This window comes from Montipora foliosa, chromosome 8, assembly GCF_036669935.1.
Source record: "Montipora foliosa isolate CH-2021 chromosome 8, ASM3666993v2, whole genome shotgun sequence".
Lineage (NCBI taxonomy): Eukaryota > Metazoa > Cnidaria > Anthozoa > Scleractinia > Acroporidae > Montipora > Montipora foliosa.
Genome location: NC_090876.1, coordinates 12599768 through 12625860, shown reverse-complemented (window position 1 = coordinate 12625860; position 26093 = coordinate 12599768). Strand labels below are relative to the sequence as shown.

The 26093-nt window shown below is 38.9% G+C and overlaps 1 protein-coding gene and 1 long non-coding RNA gene across 5 annotated transcripts in view; one reads left to right on the top strand and one right to left on the bottom strand.

The window, feature by feature from the left end:
• Window positions 1-26093, bottom strand: part of LOC137967759 (uncharacterized) — a 416483-nt gene that overhangs the window by 99535 nt on the left and 290855 nt on the right. The window lies entirely within an intron of this gene.
• LOC137967753 (uncharacterized) overlaps window positions 1-26093 on the top strand; it is a 201576-nt gene that overhangs the window by 157010 nt on the left and 18473 nt on the right. For all 4 annotated transcript variants that reach the window (XM_068814322.1, XM_068814323.1, XM_068814320.1 and 1 more), the window contains exons 4-6: window positions 8152-8289; window positions 9122-9187; window positions 17860-17943. In XM_068814322.1, the coding sequence (XP_068670423.1) occupies window positions 8152-8289; window positions 9122-9187; window positions 17860-17943 (288 nt within the window). The remainder of the gene's footprint in view (window positions 1-8151; window positions 8290-9121; window positions 9188-17859; window positions 17944-26093) is intronic.

The following is a 26093-nucleotide window of genomic DNA, read 5'->3' as shown; positions in this document are numbered from 1 at the left end:
AACAACAGTATTCAAGTACAGATCTGATAAGGTGGTGTAGATGGTAATTAAGGGGTCAGATTGTACATCAGCTCGTTTCAGAACCCGTAATATATCATGTGAAGACGCTTGGAGCCCTTGATGACCAGCGATTCAACATGAGCTTTCCACTTAAGATTGTTTTGAAAGATAATGCCCAAAACGTTAAACAATTCAACTTTATCAAGTTGCGCATTGCTAATTGTTAGTGAGGGCAGGCTCACGGTGGCCGTAAGAAAGAAACGGTCAATTCTCTACATTTCTTTTAGTTCAAGCTCATGCTATATAATTGGCACACGACCATTTATTGACTTCATTCAATGCATCTTGGATGACAGAATTTTCGTCAGGTAGGATGATCTCGGAGATAGTCACATCATCCACATACTTCCAGTATGAGAAAGGATATTGCAATTGGAGGTCGTTAACCATTACGAGAAACAAAATAGGTCCCAATTTGGTTCCCTGTGGGACACTGGCGGATACACTAAGCCACTAAGATACGTCACGACCAATCTTTACACACCGACGGCGATACAACAACAACAGCAACAGCAACAACAACAACAAAACCTTTATTCAAGTGTCTTGAGTATTTAGCTTATATATAGTAGCTAATTGGGGACACTACGATAAAGCTAATAAATATTTACATATTAAAAATTTCCTTAAGTTAATAGCCTCGTGCTGATGAATATAGCGACTATTATTAAAATTATGAATAAATTAAGAATATAATTAAAACCTACAACCTATGAGATTAAAAATTAAAATAAACATAAGTGACAATTTTCACAACTGTCATCAAGCATGTTAGCTAAGTCTTTTTGTCTTATTTTTTGATAAAAAGCTTCAGGTTGTTGCTATATTTATCAGCACGAGATAATTTGGATATGCTTCCCATATCTCACCTTAAAATCATTTTCATTACGAAGATGATATCTGCAGGTTTCATTTTCTTCGAAGATGTCCACTACATAACTAGGCAATAGTTTGTATTTCACTTTATACACCATTATAGCTGTATCTTGAAAGCTCCGCTTATATAGAGTAGTTAATTTAGCTTTCTCAAGGAGGTCTTCATATGTGGCTGATTTTTCCTTAAACAAAATGCGGAGAGTACGCTCTTGAATCCAATCAATAAATCAATCAATCAATCAATCAATCAACCACTTTATTTGAGTGTCTAATCTTCTAGCTTGCCCTCAGGCTTACTAATCGGGAGCACTACTTAAATTACTTATTAATGATAAATATATATACATAACAATATAAGATGATAAGATTTAACTATTCTAAAACTACTTGAAAAATATGCACAACATTCAATATTTTATAACATATCGACCCCACTATTATAACATTTTCTGTTTATGAATCATGAATTACACAGGTGGCACCCTTGCATGCGTTATCACTAACCAAGTTGCTCAGATCTTTTCTCCTTATATTTGCCTTAAACTTCTTAAAGAGGTTTCGTTTCTGTCCTTCATGCTCAATTTTGACCATAAGAATGGCCCAAAAAATCTAAGGGAATGCTTTCCATATTTAACAGTTTTTACCCTTTGAACATGAAAATCCAAGTTCCTCAGGTTGTAGTTCGAGGGCGATGGCAAGAAGAGTTCCAGTATATTGTAGGGCAGTAATCTATTCCTGATTTTAAACATAAAGATAGCGATATCTTGTAATCTCATGATACAAAGACTAGTCATTCCAGCGTATGTAAGAAGGTCACTATAAGTAGAGACTCGATCTTTGAAGACTGTACGTAGTCCTCTTTCATTAATTCTCTCTAGTTTATTTCTGTCACTTGCACGACAAAAGTGCCACACCAAGCTACAGTATGTTAGATGGGGTAGAACTGCAGTTTTGTGTTCATCGGGATTAGATTCTTTAGCCTTTGTAGAACACCAATCATTTTGCTGGTCTTAATGCATACCTCTGATATGTGCTGTGAGAAATTCAAGTCTTTATCAATAATTATGCCTACCAGTTTGAATGCATCGGTAAAGTTAATTCTGTAATCATCAATCACTAACTCCATTTGTTGTGTGTCCCTTGCTATAGCCATTGCTTGGTATTTACTATAATTGCCTTGCAAAAGATTTGTCTTATACCACCTCGATGTCTCTTCCCCATCTTTCTTAATTCTATCTATAGCTATGTGCAGATTTGAATTGGAGCAGTAGATCTGATGGTCATCAGCATAGGAGGACAACTGAGATTTAACGCCAGTGTAGAATAAATCATTTTGATACACGTTCTACAACAGCGGTCCCAAGGATGATCCTTGGGGGCAGCCACGTTTGACATCTTTCCCAGCACTTGTGTAGTTTCCAACTCTTGTTCTGTTTTCTCGATCATTAAAGTAGTATCACATTAATCTCAAGGCGGGGTCAGACAGTCCATATGCTTTCAAGTTCGCCAACAACAAATTCGGATGTAATGAGCTTTGCTCATGTCTGTGGATAGTATCACCGTAGTATCACTATCATATCTGTGGATAGTATCACTGATGCATAATCCTTTCCAGTTTTCTTTGATCTGATTTAGTACAGAAGTTCCAAACTACATGGCAGTAAGTCAGTTTGGGTAAAATTGCAAATTTATATAAATGACGTTTAGTTTCAGTAGAAATCATATTCTTTAAACGTGACAGGACACCAATTTTCTTATGCAGATCTCTTGTATATGTGACCTAGACATAAGATCACTGTCTATTGTGACACCAAGTAATTTTAAATTTTTTACAGTTAGTAATATCTTGTCCATCAATGTTAACATTAATTGATTAATTTTTACACGAGATAGTAGCATCGCGTTGTACTTATCTTTGTTGCCTTAGAGAAAATTATTTTTGTACTATTGTGATGCAGTTTCTCCATTTGTATTGAGCTTGTCTTTCAAAGCGTTTATAGAATTATCAGACACATAAAGCTGGTGATCATCTGCGCACATTGAAAAGTCAATGCTCTTGACAAAGTGTGATAAATCATTTTGATACAAATTCCACATTAGTGGTCCAAGAGGAGAGCCTTGGGGACAACCTCTTTTGTCATGTTTCCAATCACTTGCTATGGAACCTAATCTAACTCTATTTGATCTGTCCTTGAGATATGATCTTAGTATGTCCATGGCTGTATCATCAAATCCATACGCTTGAAGTTTCCTCAGCCAAAGTGCATGCTGCAAACAATCAAATGCTTTTGACATATCCGTTGATAAGATCCCCACCCTCAAATACCGTTCTAATGACAACTTCCAGTCTTCTACTAATCTTATCATAGTTGTTTCACAGGAATGGGTCTTGCGATACGCAGTTATGTATGGTGATAGTATAGTGTCATAATGTTGACCAGTTTGTTTACATATTAGCTGTTCAAATACTTTTCCTACTGAATCCAACACTGTGACCGGTATGTTGTTCTTAACTTCAGTTTTTTTCACCCATTTTATACACGGGTACCCACTCGCCACTTTTCCAGGCTTTGGGCCAACTTCTCAAATAAACACTGGTGTTAAAAAGTTTGGTCATAGATGGTGCAATGCCAGGCGAAGCTAATTTCAAGAGTTTTGGAGAAAAAAGACTTGGACCATTTGCCTTTGACACGTTTAGTTTATCCAACAGTTCTTTCACTTCAATCTGGTTTATCTTTCTGAACTGAAAACAATTACTATTTCCATCCATAACTTTTTCAATAGCTACAACGCTCTCATGTGCGTCAAATTTACATTCATTGGAGTCTTCATTCCCGACTGCAATACCATCTGCCATGGTTGTAAAATAATTAGCCATCACTTCCACAACTTTCGTCTGGTCAGTTTCTAAGTGATTTACTTCTGTCTTTGTATTAATATGGTTGTTGGAGTTGATTGTTTTTTCTTTTCCTAAAAAGGGCTTAAATGTGTTGTAATACTTCCAGGGATTTCTTTCAAGGTCCACTGATATCTTTGACCAGTGTTCTCTGATAGCTTTTCGTCTGCAGGATGTGGCTATGTGTCTGCATTTCTTTTTCAGTTCAAAATTTTCCAGTCTTCTGTTTTTTGCAAACAGCTTAGCGTATTTCCTCTTTTTCTTGATGGCCTCCTTCTAATCTTTTGTCATTTTGATCGAACTTTTTTCTTTGCTTTAGTGGAAGGTGTTGGTCCACTACGTGTGTAAAAAGTGATTGCCAGAAAAAGTGTATATCATCTATGTCATCAAATACCTCACCAACGTGCCAAGTTTAACTTTTCCACATCCAGAATTTTGGTACTTCTTTAAGTAATAATTTTTCTTTGATGCTGATGACCCTTATATTTCATGAGGCCATAAACTAAACCATGGTCGCTAATTTCTGGATACACCACACCACTTTCTTCGAACAAATCAGGTTTATTTGTAAGAATAACGTCAGTCAATGTTTCCGAAGAATTTGTAATGCGTGTAGGATCCTTGATCAAGTATTCTAGTCCATACACCTCTTCCAGGTCTGTTAGAATCTTGCATTCTCTCCGATTGGGATTCACCCTGTCAAGGTTTAAGTCTCCAGTTATGATCACAGTTTGATTTTCCTGAATTGCCCATATAGTTTAAGAATATAGTTCATCTTCTAGTTTATTATAGTAGTTCTCAGCGATGGCTTTTGGTGGTCTATAAATCCCAATAATAAGAACGTCATTATTATTTATCTTAACTTCAACTCCAAGAACTTCCAGTGTCTTATAAGTCATTGGTAGTATGATCTTTTTTGATGGCAACCATGACGAAATGAAGGCCATCACTCCTCCTCCTCCTCCTCCCTTCTTGCGGTCTTTTACAATACAGGATATAGCCATTCAACTGGAATTGTGTACTAGGGTACGTATTGTCAAGTTTTGTTTCCGCGAGTACTATTATCTGTGACTTGAGCTTGTTATTGAGAACTTTCAGATCTTCAAAATTTATTTGGGACACTATTTATATTCAAGTGACTTATAAGAACATTTGCCCAGTTATTGCTTCTGATTTCAAATTCGAATGTACGGGTTTGCTCATGTTTCGTCGATTCCTGGCTTCTACTTGTGTTTAATGAATTGCATTGCTCTGCATCATTTAAATCAGCTTGATCCCTAAGCCACAAAGATTGTATGGCTGACGCATTAAGACCATTAAACGGTAACTGATCAGATGTACATGCCGGGCAAATCCATATAACCTTTCTGATTTGCAGGATTTGAAAGTCTTTCAACACCATATTTCCACATTTCATGTGATATGTTCGTTTACATGAATTGTATGTTAACGAGCGATGATTTTTAGCGATAGTTTTACCACACTCTCCACACTTCTCAGGTCCTGGATTTGGAGAAACATCTCCACTGATAACCACCTTTGTCAGCTGGAAACTCGAATAAGAGTTGGCATAATAAATGATCCTTGAACCTAAGTAGCGTTGAAATTCAATATGGCATCTCGTTTTGAGAACGATCGGTTCAAACGGAAAATCCGACTGAAATTCAGTTGATATAGAACCATCCACCACTGTTGACGTTTTGAAACTATGTATAATATTGTTACCAATAGATAGATGGTCGTATTTCGATTGCCGTTGTAGAAGTAAAGCGCTGAAAAGGATAAATATCGGAGCCACATTTCTTGCTGCCGCCATCTTGTGGCCTCCGAATTCAAGTTTGTTTGGCGATTGGTGAGGCAGTTACAAATCCAAGGTATTATGGGAGAATGAACACCCAAGTCAACAAGCTTTTGAATGATAATAGTATGATTAATTCGATCAAAAGCTTTGCTGAAGTCTAAGACATAGGCCCTGAGGTAACTGCCAGGGACGTCTAGAGATGATAACCACATGTGGAATAGGTTAAGCAGACAGGAGGTAGTAGATGATCCTTTCAGGCTACTAAATTGCTTGGTGCCAGTACGATGACCTATGTCTTCTAGGATCCACATTACTAGGAAGTCCTTGAGCACATTAGCATTTGCAGCAGAGATACTTATAGGTCTTGTATCACCCTCAGTAAATGGCTGCAGTACCTTAGGAACAGGAGTAATCTTTGAATCCTTCCATTAGGCTGGTACTATACCAGTATCGAGTGATTTATGAAAGGTAGTGACGATAGGGTCAGCTAACTCATAGGCAAACTCCTTTAAGATAAGTGGAGGCAGATTGTCAGGTCATGTTGCTTTGTTTGTCCTCAGGCAAAGGAGTTTCTTACACACCTCATATGGCTCAATATTAGGAAAGTCTTTGGGTGCAGGTAGGTATGCTGGAAAGGAGGTCAAGTCAAGTGGTGGAATATCAGCTTTCACTAACACGTAAAACTGGTTTAAGGTTTCTGCTAGCTCGATCCCTTCAAGAGTTTGTCATCGATGTGCAGGGAGAGGTGACTATCATTACGCGGTTGATGATCTGTCACCGTATTTACAAAACTCCACCACTTGCGGGCATCACTATGCTTGAGGTGGTGGACCTTTTTAGCATAGAAGCTCCTTTTGCTCTTAATTATCTTAGCTTTGACTTTGTATCTGTAGTGATGCCATAAGACAGAATTGCCTGAATGGAAGCTTTCTGGCGTTCTTTAATCAGTTGTTTAATGTGTAAAATGAACCAGGGTTTACCTGTAGGATGGAATTTAACAGACTTGACAGAAAGTGGACGTAAGAGATGGCGCCAAATCGTCCACAGATGGATGAACAAAAACCTGAATATCTCTGGAACGAAAGAAGGTATTCCAAAATAGAAAACACCATTCTTCATCATTTTGAAGGTCTAAAATAAGCAAAATATACTTTTCACTTCATAGGCACTTTAAAGTTCAAGTTTGCTTTTGGTTTGCTCAAGCATTCAAAAATGTATCTTTTTTAGAAGCCTTTAATGCATTTCCAGCTTAGTGGAGGGGACATAGTTTTTGACTTGTTAACTCATTCCCTCCTCGGGTACCCCAGGACGCCCCCAGTTGACGAGTGAAATTGTCTGGCGTTAGACAGAGTAAAATTCGTTGAATTCCCAGGAGTCAAAGGGTCATGGTTATTTGAAAGAGTTTATGGACACGCTAGATCTCTAATGAGATTGTCCAATAATAATTATATAGATTTAGCCAAGCCTAAAAGCAGAGCTCCTGGGTTATTTATTCTTACAATAAGTTAACCTGGTTTGAACCTTCGATCCAATCGAAACCCAGTACCTGGGCAGCGGTCAACTTAAAAAAAAAAAAAAAACAGCTGACCTCAATAGGCCACTTTGGAAAATACCATGGTACTCTTTGTTTTTCCCCCCTAATTTTGCATAAGCATTGTTTCCAGTTTCTTTTGGGACTTGCAATGATCCCAACAGAAAACAAAAGCCATCCTTATGCAAAATTTTGGGGGACAAACAGAGAGTATTATGGTATTTTCTGAAGTGGCCTATGAGCTCTAAACTTGTGCCCACAATATCGTTATGGAAAGCATACTGGGCAAAAGCTGTTGAGATACATTTTACTGGTTGAGAAATCATTTGGACAGTCGAGAAACATTTTCAGAGATTGAGAAATAGTTTCGACAATTTAAAAATATTTTCCACGTTCGGGAAACACATTTGTCAATCGAAGTGTTTCCTGTCGGACAAGAATTTTCGTCGGTTGAGAATTTTGTCACTGGACGAGAATTCCGACCATCGGTCGAAAATGCCGGTCAGCAGCGTTTAGCTAAACGTGTATGTAAAGGTACTGAGTGTATTAAGCCTCTGCTAACCCCAGCTATGCTGAGTATTACAAAAAGGATCAAATCTCCTGAGGAATACATATCTGCAGACGGCATATGACGTCTAAATAACACTATGAGGTTTGTCACAATAACTATAAGCCAAAAAGTCCAATAAAACTATTTTTAATTAACCACAGAGCGTTCAAACAATAAAGTGCATGTAAGGTCAATAAGGAATTGTTTTCACTCAAAAAAGAAGGAACATTTTTAAGTCCTCAAACCCTTGATAACAGTTGGTTTGTGTGTGATCAAAAGTCATTTTTGGGCAACATAGAGTACCATGTATACCACAAGGCTGGATTAGGCCAAGATCAATATTTTGTTTTCCTGATTCTCTAAAACATTTTCATCCATCATAGTTGCTTAAGTGGCAAAATCATCCAATTTTTGTGTTATTTGGTCTCTTTTGTCAGAGAACTCTACTTTTCAAGCCTCAGAGGGAGACGTCATGCAACAGCATCCTGGCAATATGAAATGTGCAGAGGACTCTTGCAGAGAAAATGCAAAGAAGTCAGGCAAAACAAAGATGTCAGAATGCATTACTAAGAAAGGTACAATACACGTAGTTTTACAGCTTTACCTCTCACAGGTGTATTTTACGTAATACTAGTTTCATGTAGGCATATGGTATACAATATTGTCAATTGAATGATGGTCACGTTTCAGGGAGCAACTTGAGCTTCAGTTTTATTACAGGCTTGAAAAAATCCTTGCTTAGATGGGAATTAAACGTATAGTATGAGCTTGTTTATTTGCTATACTCTTCTCTAGCACACTTTTATGCAATGTTAAGCCATTTGTGAGCTGGTCAGTTAGGAGTTCTTCTTATAAACCGTAAGAGGTACATGTAGAAAATGGTAGAGAATTGAGACATTAATGAACGTTCTGCCGTGAAAATTCTCATGATGTTAAAAAGGAAACTGAAACCGCATGCTGACGGAAGGGCTTTTGTATTAATGAGACAAACTGGCCCATTCTCAATGACAACTTACTTTTGTGTTCAGGACCCGGTTGTTCAAAAGCCGATTAAATTAATCCAGGATTATCGTAAACTTTTGTGTCATGTTTTCAACTTTTTGGTTAAATTTCTTTTGCTTATTTTTGTTTTTCAGGATTGACTTGCTCTAAGGTAAAATTTTGCCGAATATCAGCGTTATACAGCATTTGGGAGGAGAGAAATAAACTCTTTGGTTAATTTTTAATCTGGGATTAGTGTAAATCGGCTTTTGACCAACTGGGCCCGGATGTAAAAAAGAAACATCCTCAATAGTAACATGTAACCCACGGAAAGTGAAGATGAATCTTTCATCAAATAGATATTATGTGAATAAGATGGTCAATGTCTCAGGATAAGTGATATTGAATAACCTTTGGTGTTTGTAGGAGTGGATTCAAGTGATAGCACAAAACTACAGAGAGCAGAGCAACCGTTATCCACAGTCACATCAGGTGCACTTTACGAACATTCTGTGCATGAAGAGAAGATTAATGAGGAAAAAAAAATATCCGGCCTTGGTTGTTCAAGAGGTGGATAATGCTATCCAGTGGATGAATCACTATCCAGCGGATAAACAGTAGCAAAACCGATTGACTTATCCAGTGGATAGCGCTATCCACCCTTCGAACAACTGTGGCCTGGAGATAAACATGCCCTGATTGAATTTGAAGGTCTACCAGTCCCTTCTTGTTTTTTTCCTGATGTAAGATTTCAACAACCATTTGTTGTCCCACGTACTTTGACCATACTAGTCTCTTCTATCGTAGGTCAGTAGTAGAGAGGTTAAGCATGACGTTGGCGCCAAACGACAATCGTCGTGAGTGAAATTAGGACTTGACAAAAATGTAAGAACCCTGAAGGATATTAGTTCTTTTCTGTCCTGTTAGCTCCAAATATCAAGCAACTTGTCAAAGGAACGAGAAAAGTTAACATGAGAGAATTTTCACGTTTTAAAACAAGCGGGACCTGCGGTTTCTCGTCGGCCGTGAACGTCATGCGTAACCTCTCTAGTACCAGGATGACGACCAGGCCTGGCTTTCTGATCCACGGGACACCTAAAAAGTGCAATACCTTTACCAATACATGTAGGTCCAGTCCAATTGACATCTAAGATAAACGATAGACCGAGTTGATTCATTGACAACAAATGAACAAAAACCAAGATCTTAAGTGACAGTTATATTTCGGTATAGACTATACCATCATTAGACTGGAAATGCATACAAAAATTAGGAGCTTAAATAATTACAAAAGGTGTACTCAAGAGAACAGGCAGAGTTCCGGCCTGCTAGATTTTAATCCATTGTTAAGTGATGGCGATTGGCCCTTGATATGGAAGGCCTCTTTATACAATAACAGGTTCCAATTGTCGTCACAATCTAAAACCGTGGTGTTATTCTGAACTACATTGATTGCGTATTCATTGTTGCTGGAAATAGTTGGTGTGGTGATGTTATTTAAAGTATCCGGTAAATTGAACAAATTATGGATAAAGGCTAAATGTTCGCACGTGCGTAGATGTTTGTAGATCGCACTCTCTTTATCAGTTACAGCGTGTTCACGTGTTCGGGTGAGAAGGTTCTGTCAGTTTTACCAATGTATGATGACTGGCAGCCAGGAAAAATGAATTTGTAGACGACGTGTGATTTGTTTAAGAGTGGCACTTTGTCTTTGTCGGTGGTGTAGAAGCACAATTTTGTGGTTTTCTTGCCGATTCTGAACTGGGTGTTAGGGTTTTTTTAGGTGTCTCCGCAGCTTTCGTTTAAAGGTACGTAGAAGTTGTGACGTTTTCTCGCCAATATAGGGAATAGAAAGCCAAATGATGACGGGCTCATCTTTCAGTTGTTGACTGTTGTGTGGTTCTTGTTGAGGGCGTTGGATGAGAAGCGGCGAATAAGCGCATGAGCAATACGTGACGGAAAGCCGTTCCATAAGGTGATCTTTTTTGGATGTTTTAGTTCTAATTTAACCTTATTGGGTGAGCAGATTCTATGGATGTGGTCGACTAGTGCTCTGATCCAAGAAATTTTGTGACGCCAAGGAACAAAACTGTTAAAGTTGGTGTATTGACCGGAGGTGTCTTTACGGTAGATTCCAATGCCATTGGGTGAGATGTTAATATCCAGAAAGTGCGGGATGGTGTTTTCAAACAAGTCCTAAGTGAAGCGTATGTTCTTGTCAAACTTATGAAAGCTCCTTATTTTTGTATGCATTTCCAGTCTGATGATGGTATAATTTATACCGAAATAAAACTGTCACTTTAGATCTTGATTTTTGTTCATTTGTTGTCAGAATTTAAAGACACGATGAATCTACTCGGTCTATCGTTTATCTTATATGTCCTGAAATTATCATCAGGTTTTGGCCAATTGACAGCATTATACTAAAATTTAATAAATGACATTCTGGTTTTTAAAAGTGGCCAACCGCTCTCAAGTTTAAACAAGACGCCTACAATTGCGTATCTGTGGAATGCACAAAGAGTTAACACAAATTGTGCAGTTACAGTGAACTTCAACTACAGCTAAACTTCGGAAAACGGCGAGAGATTACCAGAAAGATAAATCTGTAATATAACTTGAAGTTGTTTGTTGTAAAAGCTCTTATGATTAATGTTACTAAATTTGTAAATGCAAAGAATGAAGCCCTATTAGGAGTTATCAGGATACGGGCTTATTAATTAATTAATTAATTTTTTTTTTTTTGAAAGAGACTTTATTCAAATCCAACAGTTTTACTTTACTGCCTTGGTGAAGTCAAAAATATTTTGTCCTTGGAAACAGTTTAATTCTTCCGTGGCGAAGACAAGAAGACAACATCTGTACTCCATTTCTGTCAATGCTCAAAATCTGAAATCCCATAATTTCGTGTTCCATAGTCCAGTCCAGTCCAAAAATTTAATTTTACAATTCCATAATCTTTATTTCAGTGTTCAAAACGTTGCACAATATCTTGAAATCTTGTTAAGAAAAAAAGCTTAAAGTGGTACTATGATCAAAAAATCATTTCCTTTTTTTCTTCAGATTTTGAAAGAGTGTTTGCGTAACACCTAACTGGCAAAATTTTGAGCTTTGAGATTTATCCAAAGGCTGTTATTTTGAGTGTAAGTTTTGGATTTCACGGTCCGCCATTACTTACGTTCAAAACTGGCCGATTGGACCTCAGAGGGTTGGATCTAGAGAAAATGACGTCATTTACTCACTAGCTTAAAATTTCAGCGTGTAAACGCAATTTATTACATATGCAAAACACGGGTTTAAAAGTCTGAAAGCCCGAAACTCCCGTGCTGCATATTAATTCGGCCGCGTACACACGCATTGCATTCTTAAACTAGTGAGTCTTTGACGTCATTTTCTCCTCGACCCAGCTCTCTCAAGATTTTAAAGTTAATAATGGCGGACCAATAAATAAGAAAATTCCAGTTAAAATAAACAGGTGTCTTTTTAAAATCAGAACTTAAAACTTGGGGCAGTTAGTGTTTAGTTAACATAGTTTTGAAATCTAAAGAAAAAAAAGAATTGTTTTTTTGGTCGTAGTACCACTTTAAATCCAGTCCGGGTTCGAATTGCCAAAACTCTCTCAATCATCGCTTCGAAAACTCAACAAAAGCTACAAGTAGTAAAAAGTTCTCAGAAACTACAAAAGTTCGTCATGATTCTACACTCGAGCTGAACAAAAAACTATTATAAACGAAACCAAAAAATCCTTCGCTTCTCGAGAGAACAGACATAGCCGAAACTGTTCTGTGCCTGCCTCGTAGGGCCCTGAAAAAAGTACTGCACGTAGTACAATGGTACTTGACCGTACGTAGCCCTTGGCTTAGAAACCAATCTTAGCCAAAAGGCTGAGAAGCGATCAGGATACAGGGGTATTTAGGTAAATAAAAAATTGTAGGGATACGGGATTTTGGGCTTTGGGGGAAGGGGAGGGGGAGGGGGAGGGAGTAGGGAATGGAGGAGATACGGGATATTAATTAAAAACAGGAACGCATCGCGTATTGTGGTAGTGCAATAACTTGACAGTGTTTTTTTTTTGTTGTTGCATAACTGTCAACTGAGCTGCGTTTTGTTTTTCAGGAGATTCAAGTTGTCCTTGCGTAATTTGTAGCTCTAATAATACACAATATTGTTTTAGGATCGTAAATCACTATGGTAGATGTCTTTGCTAAATATCTCCTGAGGGGATATGTAGTTCAGTAAAATACTAAACCCAGAAAGATTGAAGAAAATAAAAGGAAATCGAGAAACATTGGCTTGAAGGCTGATATGTTGATCATTTACAACTTCTTTTTACAATAAGCTTAAGCGTGTACTCTGAGCTACTGACAGCTTTCCACGACAAAAGTTCATCCGACGGTTTAGTATGTGGATGGGAGACGTCAAAACATGCGACTTACTGTCAGGAACATACGACGGAAAATTCTATTTAAACGCTCAAAAATGCGATCTAAGCAAGGTACAGATTTTGTTAGCCTGCTTTATGCAAACCAAATATTGACATAATAGTTTTTAAGAAGAGCAGAAGGAACTTTTTAGATTGTCGATTGAGAATGAAACAATTTGCCATCAGCATCAAAATTTGCGAGATGAAAACATCATAAAGTCACCATCAGCGAAAAACATTTTGGGAGATTTTTGTTATGTTGTCTTACGTGTTTAACACTAACAACTCAAGAAACAAAGGATGCGTTGTCCAACTATTTTCTGCGTTGTCCTGAGTGATTTGATGAGTTGTTGGGACACTTCGGTTTCCTCATCAGATCACACGCGTCGTCATTTACAATATAAATAGACAAGGCGTGCAGCTTCCAAGACCGCTCACAGCCGAGTGCCTCCAGAATTTAGCCGAATTTCTCCCACTTCCATAGGTTGCTCGCCTCCCAGCCTTGGGCACGTAAAAAGTCGATAATTTTGCTAACATCGTGCCATTTACACAGCTCTGCAACCTCAAAATCCTGCTCGATTTTCAAGCTTTTTATCGGCATATGATGCGGACAGAACTCATCCATCATTAGAATTTGATCAAATCAAATAAACCAATCAAAAAGTGCAGATTTATAATTTTGTCCCTCTTGGGAAAAATATCGACTTTCTACCTGCCCAAGGCTAGGAGGCGAGCAAACTTTGGAAGTGGGAGAAATTCTGCTAAATTTTGGAGGCACTCGGTCGTGAGCGGTCTTGGAAGCTGCACGCCTTGTCTATTTAAAATGTATGTGACGACGTGTGGGATCTGAAGAGGAAACTGAAGCCTCCCAAAAACCCATCAAATCACTCAAGGCAAGGCAGAAAATAATATAGGCGAATGAACTTTATTTATCTGGCTGTCCATAGAATGGATTTTCAAAAAGAAACATCGTGATTTGAGGTTTTTATGGAACATTTTGCTTGATCAGTCGAATTGGCCGTTACAACTGTCTCAAAATAACGTCAAGTCACGCGGTCTTGCATCCTCAGGGTTGTCTGCCTGTAATTCAAGACAAAGATCACACTCGTTGATGCCAGTCAAAGTGTCAATTAAAGTTAAGCCCCTTCGGGTGGGGTTAGTACTTGTATAGGGAACCGCTGTGAAGTCCCCGTGACGGGCGATAGCCAATTCTTTTCTTTTTTTAAAACTTGATTTCATTTTTGTGGTAGTGCACTTTATAAGTGCACTACACACTATGTCACCGGGTTTGTAAGAGTGATTGAGTGAGTGATTGTAAGTCCCTGGTGGCAAATAGACCCGTAGCGCGTGCATAACTCACGAACATAAACAGGTCTGCTGGAAGCGAGCTTGAGTTTCAACAAAATGAACTCCAAAATCGACATGAATGTGTGACGCTGATGAATAATATAGCAGCTGCTATTTCAGAATCGATGGAATTACCTGGTGATAAATAATCTCGTCTAGGAGAGTGAATTTTTGACTTTGCAGAAACAGTGGTCAACCTCAAGACTTGGGCTATTGTGATCTTTGTGTTTAAAGTGCACATTTCTTGTCAATCTTTAAAAGACTTGAAAGAAAAAAAAACCAAACTAACAAGAACAAAAACCCGGTGTCTTGCCATCATTTTGACACAGATGTATCCTTTGTTTCGTGAGTAAACATGCGAGGTAACTGATCACAGCGCCCGCTGAAGTCAATATCACTTTCGATTTTGCGATTTACTTGTGCAGTCAAAAGTACAATAGAAAAATTGAACGTAGCAAAAATCTTCCAAATTTTTTTATTTGCTGATGGTAACTTTTATATTCTTGGTTCAAAATTTAAGTTGTCGCAAATTTTGTTCCTGACAGCAAAATATTTTATGCTCGATCGACACTTCCTGAAAACTTCTTCTCTTCCTAAAAGCTGTGTATCAATATTTATTTACTTTTGCATCAATCTTTGTTTTGCATAAAGCAGGCTAACAAAATCTGTACCTTGCTTAGTTCTCAATTTTGAGCGTTAAAATAGAATTTTCGGTCCTATGTTTCTGAACGCAAGTCCCTTGTTTTGAGGTCACCCATCCAAATACTAACCCCCACCCGGCAGGGCTTAACTTCAGTGAAGTTTTGTCATAAAAAGATGTCAGACGCTCAGAGTGCATGCTCCAACTTGTGGTAAAATAGGAGTTGTAAGGGAACTTGAAAATGATTAACATATCAGCCTCGAAGCCAACGTTTCTCGATTCCCTTTTATATTCTTCAGTATTTTTCTTTAGCATTTTACTAGTAACCACATGTCTTCTCAGGGGGCTATTTACCTAAGACATCTAAAAATGGCACTATAATGATATACGGTACCAAAACAATATCGTGTACTATTAGAGCTACATATTACGTAAAGATAACTTGAATCTTCTGGAAGACAAAACGCAGCTCATTTGACAATTATACAGCACCGTGTTACTGCACTATTACACATACGCATTGCGTGCCTATTTTTTATTTTGTTTGGCCCTTGAAATATATATATATATATATGTTATTCACCGGCTGAGAGGTCCGTATTGGGAAAAACTGTGCCCGAGGTCTTGAGTGCGGCCTGAGGCCGCAGGCCGAGGGACGGTCTCAAGGCTGAGGGCACAGTTTTTCTCTATACGGACCGACCTAAGCCGGTAAATGACATATTTATTTTTTCTGCTTTTTTTTTTCTGAAAATGAACATGACAAACTGGTTTGTAAAAAGTCTTTCTATGCGCTTTACGTCGCACTGTCACAGTTGAAATTAACTTATAACTGAAAAAAGCGCCCCGATCGCAAAGCTCAAAGAAAAATGATAGATTAACGATAAAACAGAACTTAAAATAGCTCTAGGTGCAATCAATATACACAACAAACAGTTATATTTCATGGCAAGCACGGAGAAGTGAGCTAAACAAACTAAACAATGATGTTTGAAAAATTTGCACAAACAATCGAATAATTTTTTTTGTCTTGTTGAAAATGAAACGAACTTAAAACAGGAGGAATAAATTTAGTGAGAAATACGCAAACATCTGTCTCTGCCTTCATATCTTATTATTTCAAGTATTCATCTTTGTTCTCCGTCAAGTCCTTCAGAAATCAGTGCAAAACTTGAAAAAGTACGCAAGAAAAACTTGTTGACATTTAGTTCACAGCATTGTGATTTGTTTGACTATTTTAGTGGCGAATCCGTATTTTCTTTGATGAAGCAAAATAGAACGAGATTATAAAATAGAACTCCAAAGAAATAACGGATGTCAACTGAAAAACTGAGCTCAAAGGACTTCTCTGCAGTTAGTCCTTTTAGTTAAATGGCATGTCAACAGTTCTCGAAAAACAACAAGGCGAAAAACCATGGCGTCGTGATGTGTTTGTTTGCCTATTTTCGCTAGGAATCCGTATGTTCTTAGATGAAGCGGTATAAAACGAGAGTAGAAACGGATGTCAACCGAAAAAGCGAGTTCAAAAAGTTGTTTTAAGTCCAACGGCGTGTCAACAGTGCAAGAAAACCACCAACTCGAAAGCAGCAAACCAGCCAAGTGTTGTCAGCACAATCATGTGAATACTCGCCTTTTTGAAGAATAACCAGGCCTTTCATTCCATTGCTGATGTTTTTCTTTCTCTTTGCAATGGTTAGTAAGCAAAAACGTGCATTTTAAGGGTGAAATCCACTGTTTCGTCGCGCCGTAGTAAAAACATTTTCAATTAGCCACAAGAATTTCAGCAAGGAACAGATTTCGGACCGTGGTCCTATCGTAAAAAGCTATGACCGGGTACGCGCGCGCAATTAGCCAATCAGATTCAAGGATTTTGGATTCCGGCCCGCTAAGATGCTTCAGAAAAAAATAAATTTTCTTATTTTCTTTTTTCGTCAAAACGACTGAACAAACTGGTTCCCAAGAAATATTGGAGTATTCGTTCTATGCAAAATAATGTTCACTATGGAAAACACAAGAACGAAGCAAGATGTAGAAATAAAGTAGAAAATGCTCCTTACTTTTAAAGCTTGCCGTTCTCAAAAAAAAAAAAAAAGTATCTGTCAACTTTATTGAATAGTTTAATTCTGTGTCAGTCATCGCGGGCGGAAAGAGTCCAAGTAAATGTGTTCTTCGATCGCAATAACGGAAGTCCGTCAACGTGGCCGAGTGGTCTAACACGCTCTCAGAATATCGCTGGGAAAAGTGTGGGTGTTCTAATCGCCGCAGAGACGTTTGTAAATACTGAAGGGTATAGAAACAGATTCACCCGATCAGAGGTTAATTCATTATCCGTGGGGTATGCACATTTGTGACCACCAACAACAAAACAAGACAGGCGACTGGTTTTAAGACGTAGCATGCCTTCGCTATTCCACGTAACAAGACATGTTTTGATCATTCAACGAGATCATCAGTTGTGAAGTGAGATACAGCTGTGATTTGAATTTACGATCATAATGACGTGTGAATTACATTGTAACTGACAAGAAATAGAAGCGTGAGACATAACATTGTAAGTCATATAATTCTAATTAAGTGAAAAAGAGTAAATAATCGAAATAAGTTAATTGAATAAAATTAATAAATATAGAAATACATTTTTATAAGTTAAGTGAATTAAAGAATAGTGGTAACAACAATTATTATTATTATTATTATTGTTATTATTGTTATTATTAATATTATTATTGTTGTTGTCATTAATTTTGGTCTTTGCAGGGATGGACTCAAGGAAGAAGAAAAGAAGAAAGGAAGAGAGAGCTGGAATATCTGGAGGTGAAACATCCTTGAGTGCAGTTGCAGGTGGGAGGAATATTTTACTATGACAGTGTTCATTCATGGATTTGCAGAATTTAAGAGTCATTAGGGACCAAGAGAAAATGAGGGGACAGAGAAGGAGGCTCCCGGTCCAGCCCTTGGGATATGTCATGTCCACGAAAGTTATTTTTAGACGAGCGGAAGTCTTCCGAGACGTCCGCATGTAGGCCAACCTCGGTCCGATGTTTGAAAGAAAATATATATTCATCAACCTTCCACGTGCGCCATCATTTTCTCTTTTCACTAAAAACCTGAGAGCGAAGCAAGACTGCATGCGGACGTCTCGGAAGACAGACTTCCCCTAGAACAAAGAATTCCGCTCGTCTAAAAATAACTTTCGTGGACATAACATATCCCGGCCAACGCCTTGAGCCTCCCTCTCTGTCCCCTCATTTTTTCTTGTAGGGACTTTAAGCAAATCGCTATGGGTAGCGCTAACACGGCTGCCGGAAGTAAATTTCTCCCAAAATGAGACACTGCGCGTGTACGTCAGTTTCATCCAGCCATAGCATGAAATCTGACTACGTTCGTCACGGTGTTTTGCCGTAGTGGCTACTACGTCGGGTTTATTTCGCTTCTCCCCTTTTCAAAGGACATCTCGGCATTTTAAAAATTCCATTGGATACTATGTCCTTTAAAGTCAATTTAAGCCAAAGATTGTGTCAAGGTTGCCTCTCATAAGCTTGTAAATCCCTATCATGAATTTACGATAAGATTTGGCAAAGGTGTTGGAATGGCGAAGTGAGTCGAGTGAAATATTTGTGTTCAGCACGAGGTTGTTTTTCTTCGGTTAAGTTTGCTTTGAGGATTTAGTGAAGATGTTTTATATCTGGATACTATGCTATTTTACCTCTTTGAGTATTGATTGATATATTTGTGTTCTTCATTCGATATTCTTTGAGATATTTGTCTCTGAAATTATATATTTCATCCATCAAATTGTTGTTATTGTACAAAGTGAATGGCATTCGCTTTTGCTCAGAAATAATCTGTTCGTCCTAGCAAGGCGAACAACGGCCATCGTCCTTTTGAGCGAAGCCATTTGGTGTGTATTATGCTTTTCTAAACTTAAAATTTAGCAGACCACCGAGACGTACTCTTCCCAGGACCTTTTCAGTCACGGCAGCCGCAGTAGCACCAGCCGTAGTGGTTTGCTGAAACCCCCTATTGTCTGAGAAAACCGGGCAGTGTTGAACGTTGGGGGTCGGCCGATTTCGTTCAAACTTTCACTATTAAACGTTCATTGAAATTGATTTAAAATGATGGTATTCACAGCATTGTCTGTAGTTTGGTTCCAAAATTTGACCACCCCCCCCCCCCCCCCCTCTTTGTGATCCTTGTCCACCTTTGTTTCATGAAAGAAAATGCGTGCAGTTTGTAGTTGGAAAAAGTACACTTTCCATTATTTCTGATGACTCATATAGAATTTTTGGATCGTTTACCAACAAAATTATCTTTTGCTATCAAAATGTCCCCAATTTAAGGAAAAGTGTGTTTTACCTAGATATTTGCAAATTCCTCTAGCGCGAAATTCTCATACGCTGATTTTGAGGCAACCTCGAAACGATTTTTTACAAAGGTGCAGCGCCTTTTTCCGACAGGCACATGATGTTTGATAAGTCTGACGTCTTTCTACTTGAATCTTTAAACTCTAACTTGAGCCGTTGAAATGAATTTGTGTAGGCTGCGTTGAATCTCCGTCAAAAGCCATTTCTTCCTGCCAAGCAGACTGGATTTTCTTCATTGGATCCACGAGGCAACCTTCAACTTTCATATGGTTCTTCCTTCCATGAGTCTAAATTAATTCTACTTGCTGTTGGCAGTTGAAAAACACAGCGACAGCCATGTAACTGAAATTTATTCTAAGACAAACTCAATTACGAGGCGGCGCACGGAAGCCTAATTTTCCCTGCGTGAATTACACGGACGTTTTCCTTACTGATAATGAAATCTCGCCAGAATCTCAAGCATTCTTACCGCAATCAATACCATTTGAACCTCACGTCATTTTACATTATTCGAAACTACTGGAAAAGCCTACCCATCTTTAAATACTTCGACCATCATGTAAACATAGTTAATCAATACCTTAATGCCGATATTATTAGAGCTCATTGAGGTTAATAGCATTCTCAGCAGTGACTTGCCGACCAAAAAGTACTTACGTGTAGATAAGCTTCCTAGTATTTATGATTTCGCTTAAATGCTGAATCAAAATTAAGCCCCAATAGAAACTTAAGTATGCAACAAATAAGATGCAAATATTTTTCACTCTATAGTTTTTCCATGTTTTAAAAAGCTTTAAATGGAATCAGAAAATCAATCTCCTTTCTCTATACTTCATTCAAATGTAAGAATCCTGCGAAGAAACAAAGATAACTTTCAAGTACATCTATTAGATGAACTTGACAATCAATTCACATGTAATTGGAATCACAGAAACAAAAATTACAAATTAATCTGGGCTAGATTTTAATGCCTGTATACCAAATTATCAGTTTGAATACAGTATGTCCCAACACCTCTATCATGTGGAGGTGTTGGTATGTACATTAATAAGACAAATATTGTCTGTGTTGTGATTTATAGGCAGCATAATAATCCGGAACAATTCCTGCGGCCATATCTTCACATGACTTTGGAAAAACTTAGCTCCTCTGGTAAAGTTGTGTATGTTATGGGCGATTTCAATATTGATCTCCTCAAATCTGAAATTTCCGATTACTCCCATAATTTTCTGTTGTCTTTACAATGTTATTTGTTCTTCCCAGGAATTAGATTCGATCATAAAATTTCCGTTGGAAGTATTGTCAGTCTTTAGTGCTCACTACCCCCAATTTTGCTTTATCCACACACAGTCTTGCACCAAAAAGCTTCCCACAAAGTATAAAATTCGCTATTATTCTAACTTCTCTGAAGAATACTTTATCAACAATGTCTCGGAAACTGACTGGGAAAACTCTATGACATACTGATCTGTAGACAAAATGTTTTTCTTCCTTTTATAATAAATTAAAAAAACTCATCAATAAACACACTCTTCTCAAGACTTTATCGAGGCGCAAGGCTAGACAATTCTCCAAGCCATGGATAACTAAGGGTCTACCGAAATCTATCAAAATAAAGAATAGACTGTTTTACTCAGGAGACACCGAGAGATATAGGCTGTATAGGAATAGAATTGTTAGTCTTTCTCGTCTAAACAAAAGATTGTATTATAAAGCTAATGACTTCACTACAAATCTAAGAAAAAAAATAATATAAAAAAAAACATGAGCGGGGAATCATTGAGCAGGCAGCGAAATAGAAAACAAGTATCAAAACAAGTATCAAAACAAGCCCTTCAACACCCTAATAACTCTGGAGTAACACAAAATCCGTCTGAAATAATTAACTTATATCTTTAAACATTACTTTGAATCTATCGGACCGAGGCTTGCACGTAATAATTATATCACCTCCCTGGAAAAACTTCCAAGACTACCTTGCCGGTAATAATCACTTTCAGTCTTTCTTTTTTTTTATCCTTTCCCGATCCATGTAATTACTGCACAATTTCCCTATTCTCTGTCTTCCAATCGATTGTTTGAGAATTGATGTATAAACGCCTAAAATCATGTTGCGAAAAGAATGGTATCTTTTTGACCTCTCAATGTGGATTTAGCCCAATTCAAAGTAATGATGCGAAGTTATTCTCTTGTGGAATTTTTATTGACTTCAAAGAGGCATTTGATACCGTGGATCACTGAATCTTATTGCACAAATTAAATCATTATGGAATAAGAGGAATCAGTGATAACTGGTTCTCTTCGAACTTGTCGAAAAGGAATCAGTCAACTCAAATTGGTTCAACCGTATCGAATAAAGAAGAGAATTGTTTGCGGTGTCCCTCAAGGGTCTGTACTTGGCCCCCTTCTGTTTTTGATTTGTGTTAACGATATTTCCCGCTGCTTCCAGATTTTTAATTTTTACCTGTTTGCTGATGATACTAACTTTCTACAGTACATTGCATATTCAAACAAAGATCTTAAGGATCTCAAAAAAAAGAAAAGTTGTTAATGACGAACTTGCAAAAGTGGGCGATTGTCTGGCCAGTCTTTGCTTTTAACATCCTCGCATGGACTGCTACCGTAGGGCCGTAGACGAGTACAACCAGCGACGCGCTAATGGAAGGTCCGCTGTCATCCTCTCTGGTGATGTGTCTGTGTGTTGGGTGTTCAACTATACGGTGTTGTAGGGTTAATACCTGTAGTACTAGAGCACCTTGTGAGTTATGTTCCGGCTGGACTTGCTCTTTAAACTGCTGGAAAACAGTGCGATACCATCAGGTGTTGTCATTTCTGGTAGGGTTAGTTAACTCCAAGTTTTCGCCCAGGTTGGGCATTCTGCACTTGAACTCATCACCTTCATCACTTTCAGTTCCATCATGAAAACGATATCCTTCCTTTCTCTACATAAATCCGGAAATAAGTCGTGCAGTGCTAGTCCCCCATAAAGACTGCTAGGACCGGATCGAAACAATTCCTAGCAAATCACTTGACTACGAAAACTACAAGAAAACTTCGAAAACGACTGAAGACAGCCGGGCGGCAGTCTACTACTGACTTCATGAAGGGCCAGCGGGAACTCGGCACACCATCACTAACGATTGGTCCTGATTATTGTCACTTGTCTGCCTTCAAAACCCTTGTCATCTCAGCATATAGGGCACGTACACTTTTTCAGAGAGGAAAGTTACATCAGCTGTTCTCAGGCTGTGCTGATGCTGGTATCAACATCATCGGCATCCAAGAGCACAGGCTCATCACCACCAGCCCAACAAAAGAACTTTTGTCTGAGGACAGAAACTGGGTGTTTATTTATGGATCTGCCACTAATCAAAGAATAGGCGGTGTTGGGTTTGTCATCTCCAAATCAATCTATAAGTTCATCCAGATGGTCCAGGTCATCTCAGAAAGAATCCTCCATGCAACTTTCCACGGGAATCCCAGGCTCTCCATTACTGTTGTGTATGCTCCAACAGAGTATGGTCCAACAACAGCTAAGGACGACTTCTGTGCTTCCCTTGCAGAACATCTAGAGCAACTCAAGAGACATGACATCAATCTTGTTATTGGGTATTTTAACGCCAGAATAGGTACAGACAGTCATCATACTCATCCTGAAGTTGTCGGGAGGTACTTTTACCATGATCAGACAAATGATAATGGTGAGGGATTGGTCAACTTGTGCGTGGAGCACAACCTTTGTCCAGCACAGTCTAGATTTCCCCAGCCGCATAGTAGGCTGTGGACCTGGAAGCACCCTGCAGGTTCAGAACACGAGCATGACCACATTTTCATCAACAGCAAGTGGGTCAACTCTCTGCGAAACTGTCGGGCCTACAACTCCGTTGGACTGGACTCAGATCATCGTATCGTAAGCATTCATTTTCTTACTAGCTTAAGATCAAATGAGAAGACAACGTGCAGAAGATCAAAGTTCAACTGGAAAAAGTTGCAGAATCCAGACACCAAGGATGAGTTCCAGCTTGAATTATCCAATCTGTTTGAAGTACTGGCTTTGGATGACCAATTTATAGATTTATTAGAGCGGTACGAGTCTTTCGAGACCACAGTAAGAGATGTGGCAGAGGACATCCTTGGCAAGCAGGAATCTCATGGCTTGCCCCGCTGGGTGTCTGAAGAAACCACCAAATTCAAAATACAAAGAGATGAGGCTAAGAGGAGATTCCAACTCACAAAGTCTCCTTAAGCCAGAGCAATGTGGAGGAACCTTAACACGAGACTGAACGACTCCTACAAAGTAGACAAGACTGCTGTACTTAACAAACAAATGGAAAATCTGCGTTTAGCCGACGAGAGAGGTCATTATACAACCACTTGGAATATAATCCATTCATTGTCTGGGAAGAACATCAAAACCAAAGTCAAGGTGAAACTGAGGAATGGCGACCCATCCGAGAATGAAAAACATCTTCTTGAGGAGTGGATGGACTACTTCAGTTCACTTTTGAACAATGACAGTGGCTTCACTCCATCAGACCTACCTCCTCCGGCAAGTAATGATCTTCCTATCTGCACTGATCCTCCCACCCATGAAGAAACAGCTGAAGCAATTACAGCCATGAAAACCAACAAAGCTGCTGGCCTTGATTGTGCAATTACTGCAGGGGCTTTCCAAGGAGGTGGTGACCAGATGATTGATACTATCCATGCCTTCTGCTCGGAGATGTACACCAACATGTCGCCTCCTAAACAGTGGGTGACAAATGCCGTCATCCCACTGCCGAAGAAGGGTAATCTGTCTCTAATGACAAACTACAGAGGAATCACTCTAATGTCGATAGCTGCCAAGATTTATAACAAAATTCTCCTTAACCGACTTCGATCTCACCTAGACTCTCTGCTACGGAAGAAACAGGCAGATTTTCGTCCAGGTCGCAGCTGCGCCAAGAAAATCCATATTTTGCGAAAAATCATAGAAGGGTTTAGAGAACACCAACTTCCATTGAATGTCACCTTTGTGGATTTCAAGAAGGCCTTTGACTCCATCAATAGGTCTGTGATGTTCTCTGTTTTACGTCATTATGGCATCCCAGAAACCTTGGTCAACGCAACCCAGGTGCTGTATACCAACTCTAGCAGTTCAGTGATGGTTGATAGAAGTATCTCCAAACCATTAAGTGGTACCACAGGAGTGCTTCAGGGTGATGTATTGGCACCATTTCTTTTCATTATCTTGGTAGACTACCCGCTGCTGAGGTCTTCAGATGGTGACTCTGGAGTTGTGACGTGCCTACGTAAATCAAGAAGGTACCCAGCAAAAGTTTTAAATGACTTGGACTTTGCAGATGACATCGTCTTGCTTGAGTCTTCCATCTCTCGTGCCCAGTCCTTGCTAACCAGAACTGCCAGTGCTGCTGCTGACCTTGGAGTTGTCATCAGTGCTCCCAAGACAGAGTATATAATGATCAACTGCTGTCCACAGCCTCCACTAGAAGTATATGGTAGTACAATGAACCATGTACAAGACTTCAAATACCTTGGCTCCATGATGGCATCTAGTAGTGGGGATTTCAAGAGAAGGAAAGGGCTTGCATGGACAGCTTTTTGGAAGCTGGAACGTTTGTGGAGATGCTCCAGCATCTCAATCTCCACCAAGATAAAGTCATTTAATACCACCTGTGTCAATGTGCTTCTATATGGTTGTGAGTCGTGGGTCCTGTCCAAAGCTATGGAAAGCAAGATCAATGCCTTTGGTACCTCATGACTCCATATCACATGACTTCAGTAAAGGAAATCGTGCTCTCTGTTTTGGGACCATCATTTCTAGAAGCCTGTCACATAGAGTGGCAAGTTCTTGGCTTATCTCTTCATGTGGCTCTTCAGAAACCCTGGGTTTTTCTTCAGCTGGGATGTTGTGTTCACTTTGTTCTTGTAATGTTAGATATCAGGTGTCGTTTCGTAGTCTGTTGTATTTGTGGGAACAATCTCCTGGTGTTCATTGCTTGTTCTCAAATATATTTCTTCTTACTCCACAGCCTGCAAAGCAGGCATATTTTTGTTTTGGCCAACATCTTGGATAGCAAGACAAACAAAAAAATTGCACTCAGTGAGAGGAGGACAGTATGAAATGGTAGTCCGCCCCTTCCCCTGCCCCTTGTCCCAATCCTCTACCGCCTGTGTCCTTTCAAAATGGCAGCCCATTACGAATGTTGGACCTTACAAGCGTCTGCCTGGCAAAATCACCTCTGTGGGCTACTTTTAAGTTATCTGGCTTTTGTGATTGAAATTTTCGCTATGTATGTTATGAAATTTGTGTGTGCGCGATTGCGTTCTCAGGCTAATCCGCTCCAAGAGCTAGCAACCTAAGCCTCCTTTGAAAGCGATTTTGTCCATCAAACGCGATAGAACAGCGATGAACGTGACAACTCATACAAGGGTCTCTTAGCATACAGCATCAGTCTGGTCTGCATATTAGAGATATAAGTCCCTCTAATTAGATGCATTTCTCCATTCAACAATAGCTTGCAACACGAGTACACGATTCGTACAAATCAACAACTCGGACAAGGGTCTCTGAGCATACAGCATGTTAGAAATATTAAGTCCCGCTAATGAGATGCATTTCTC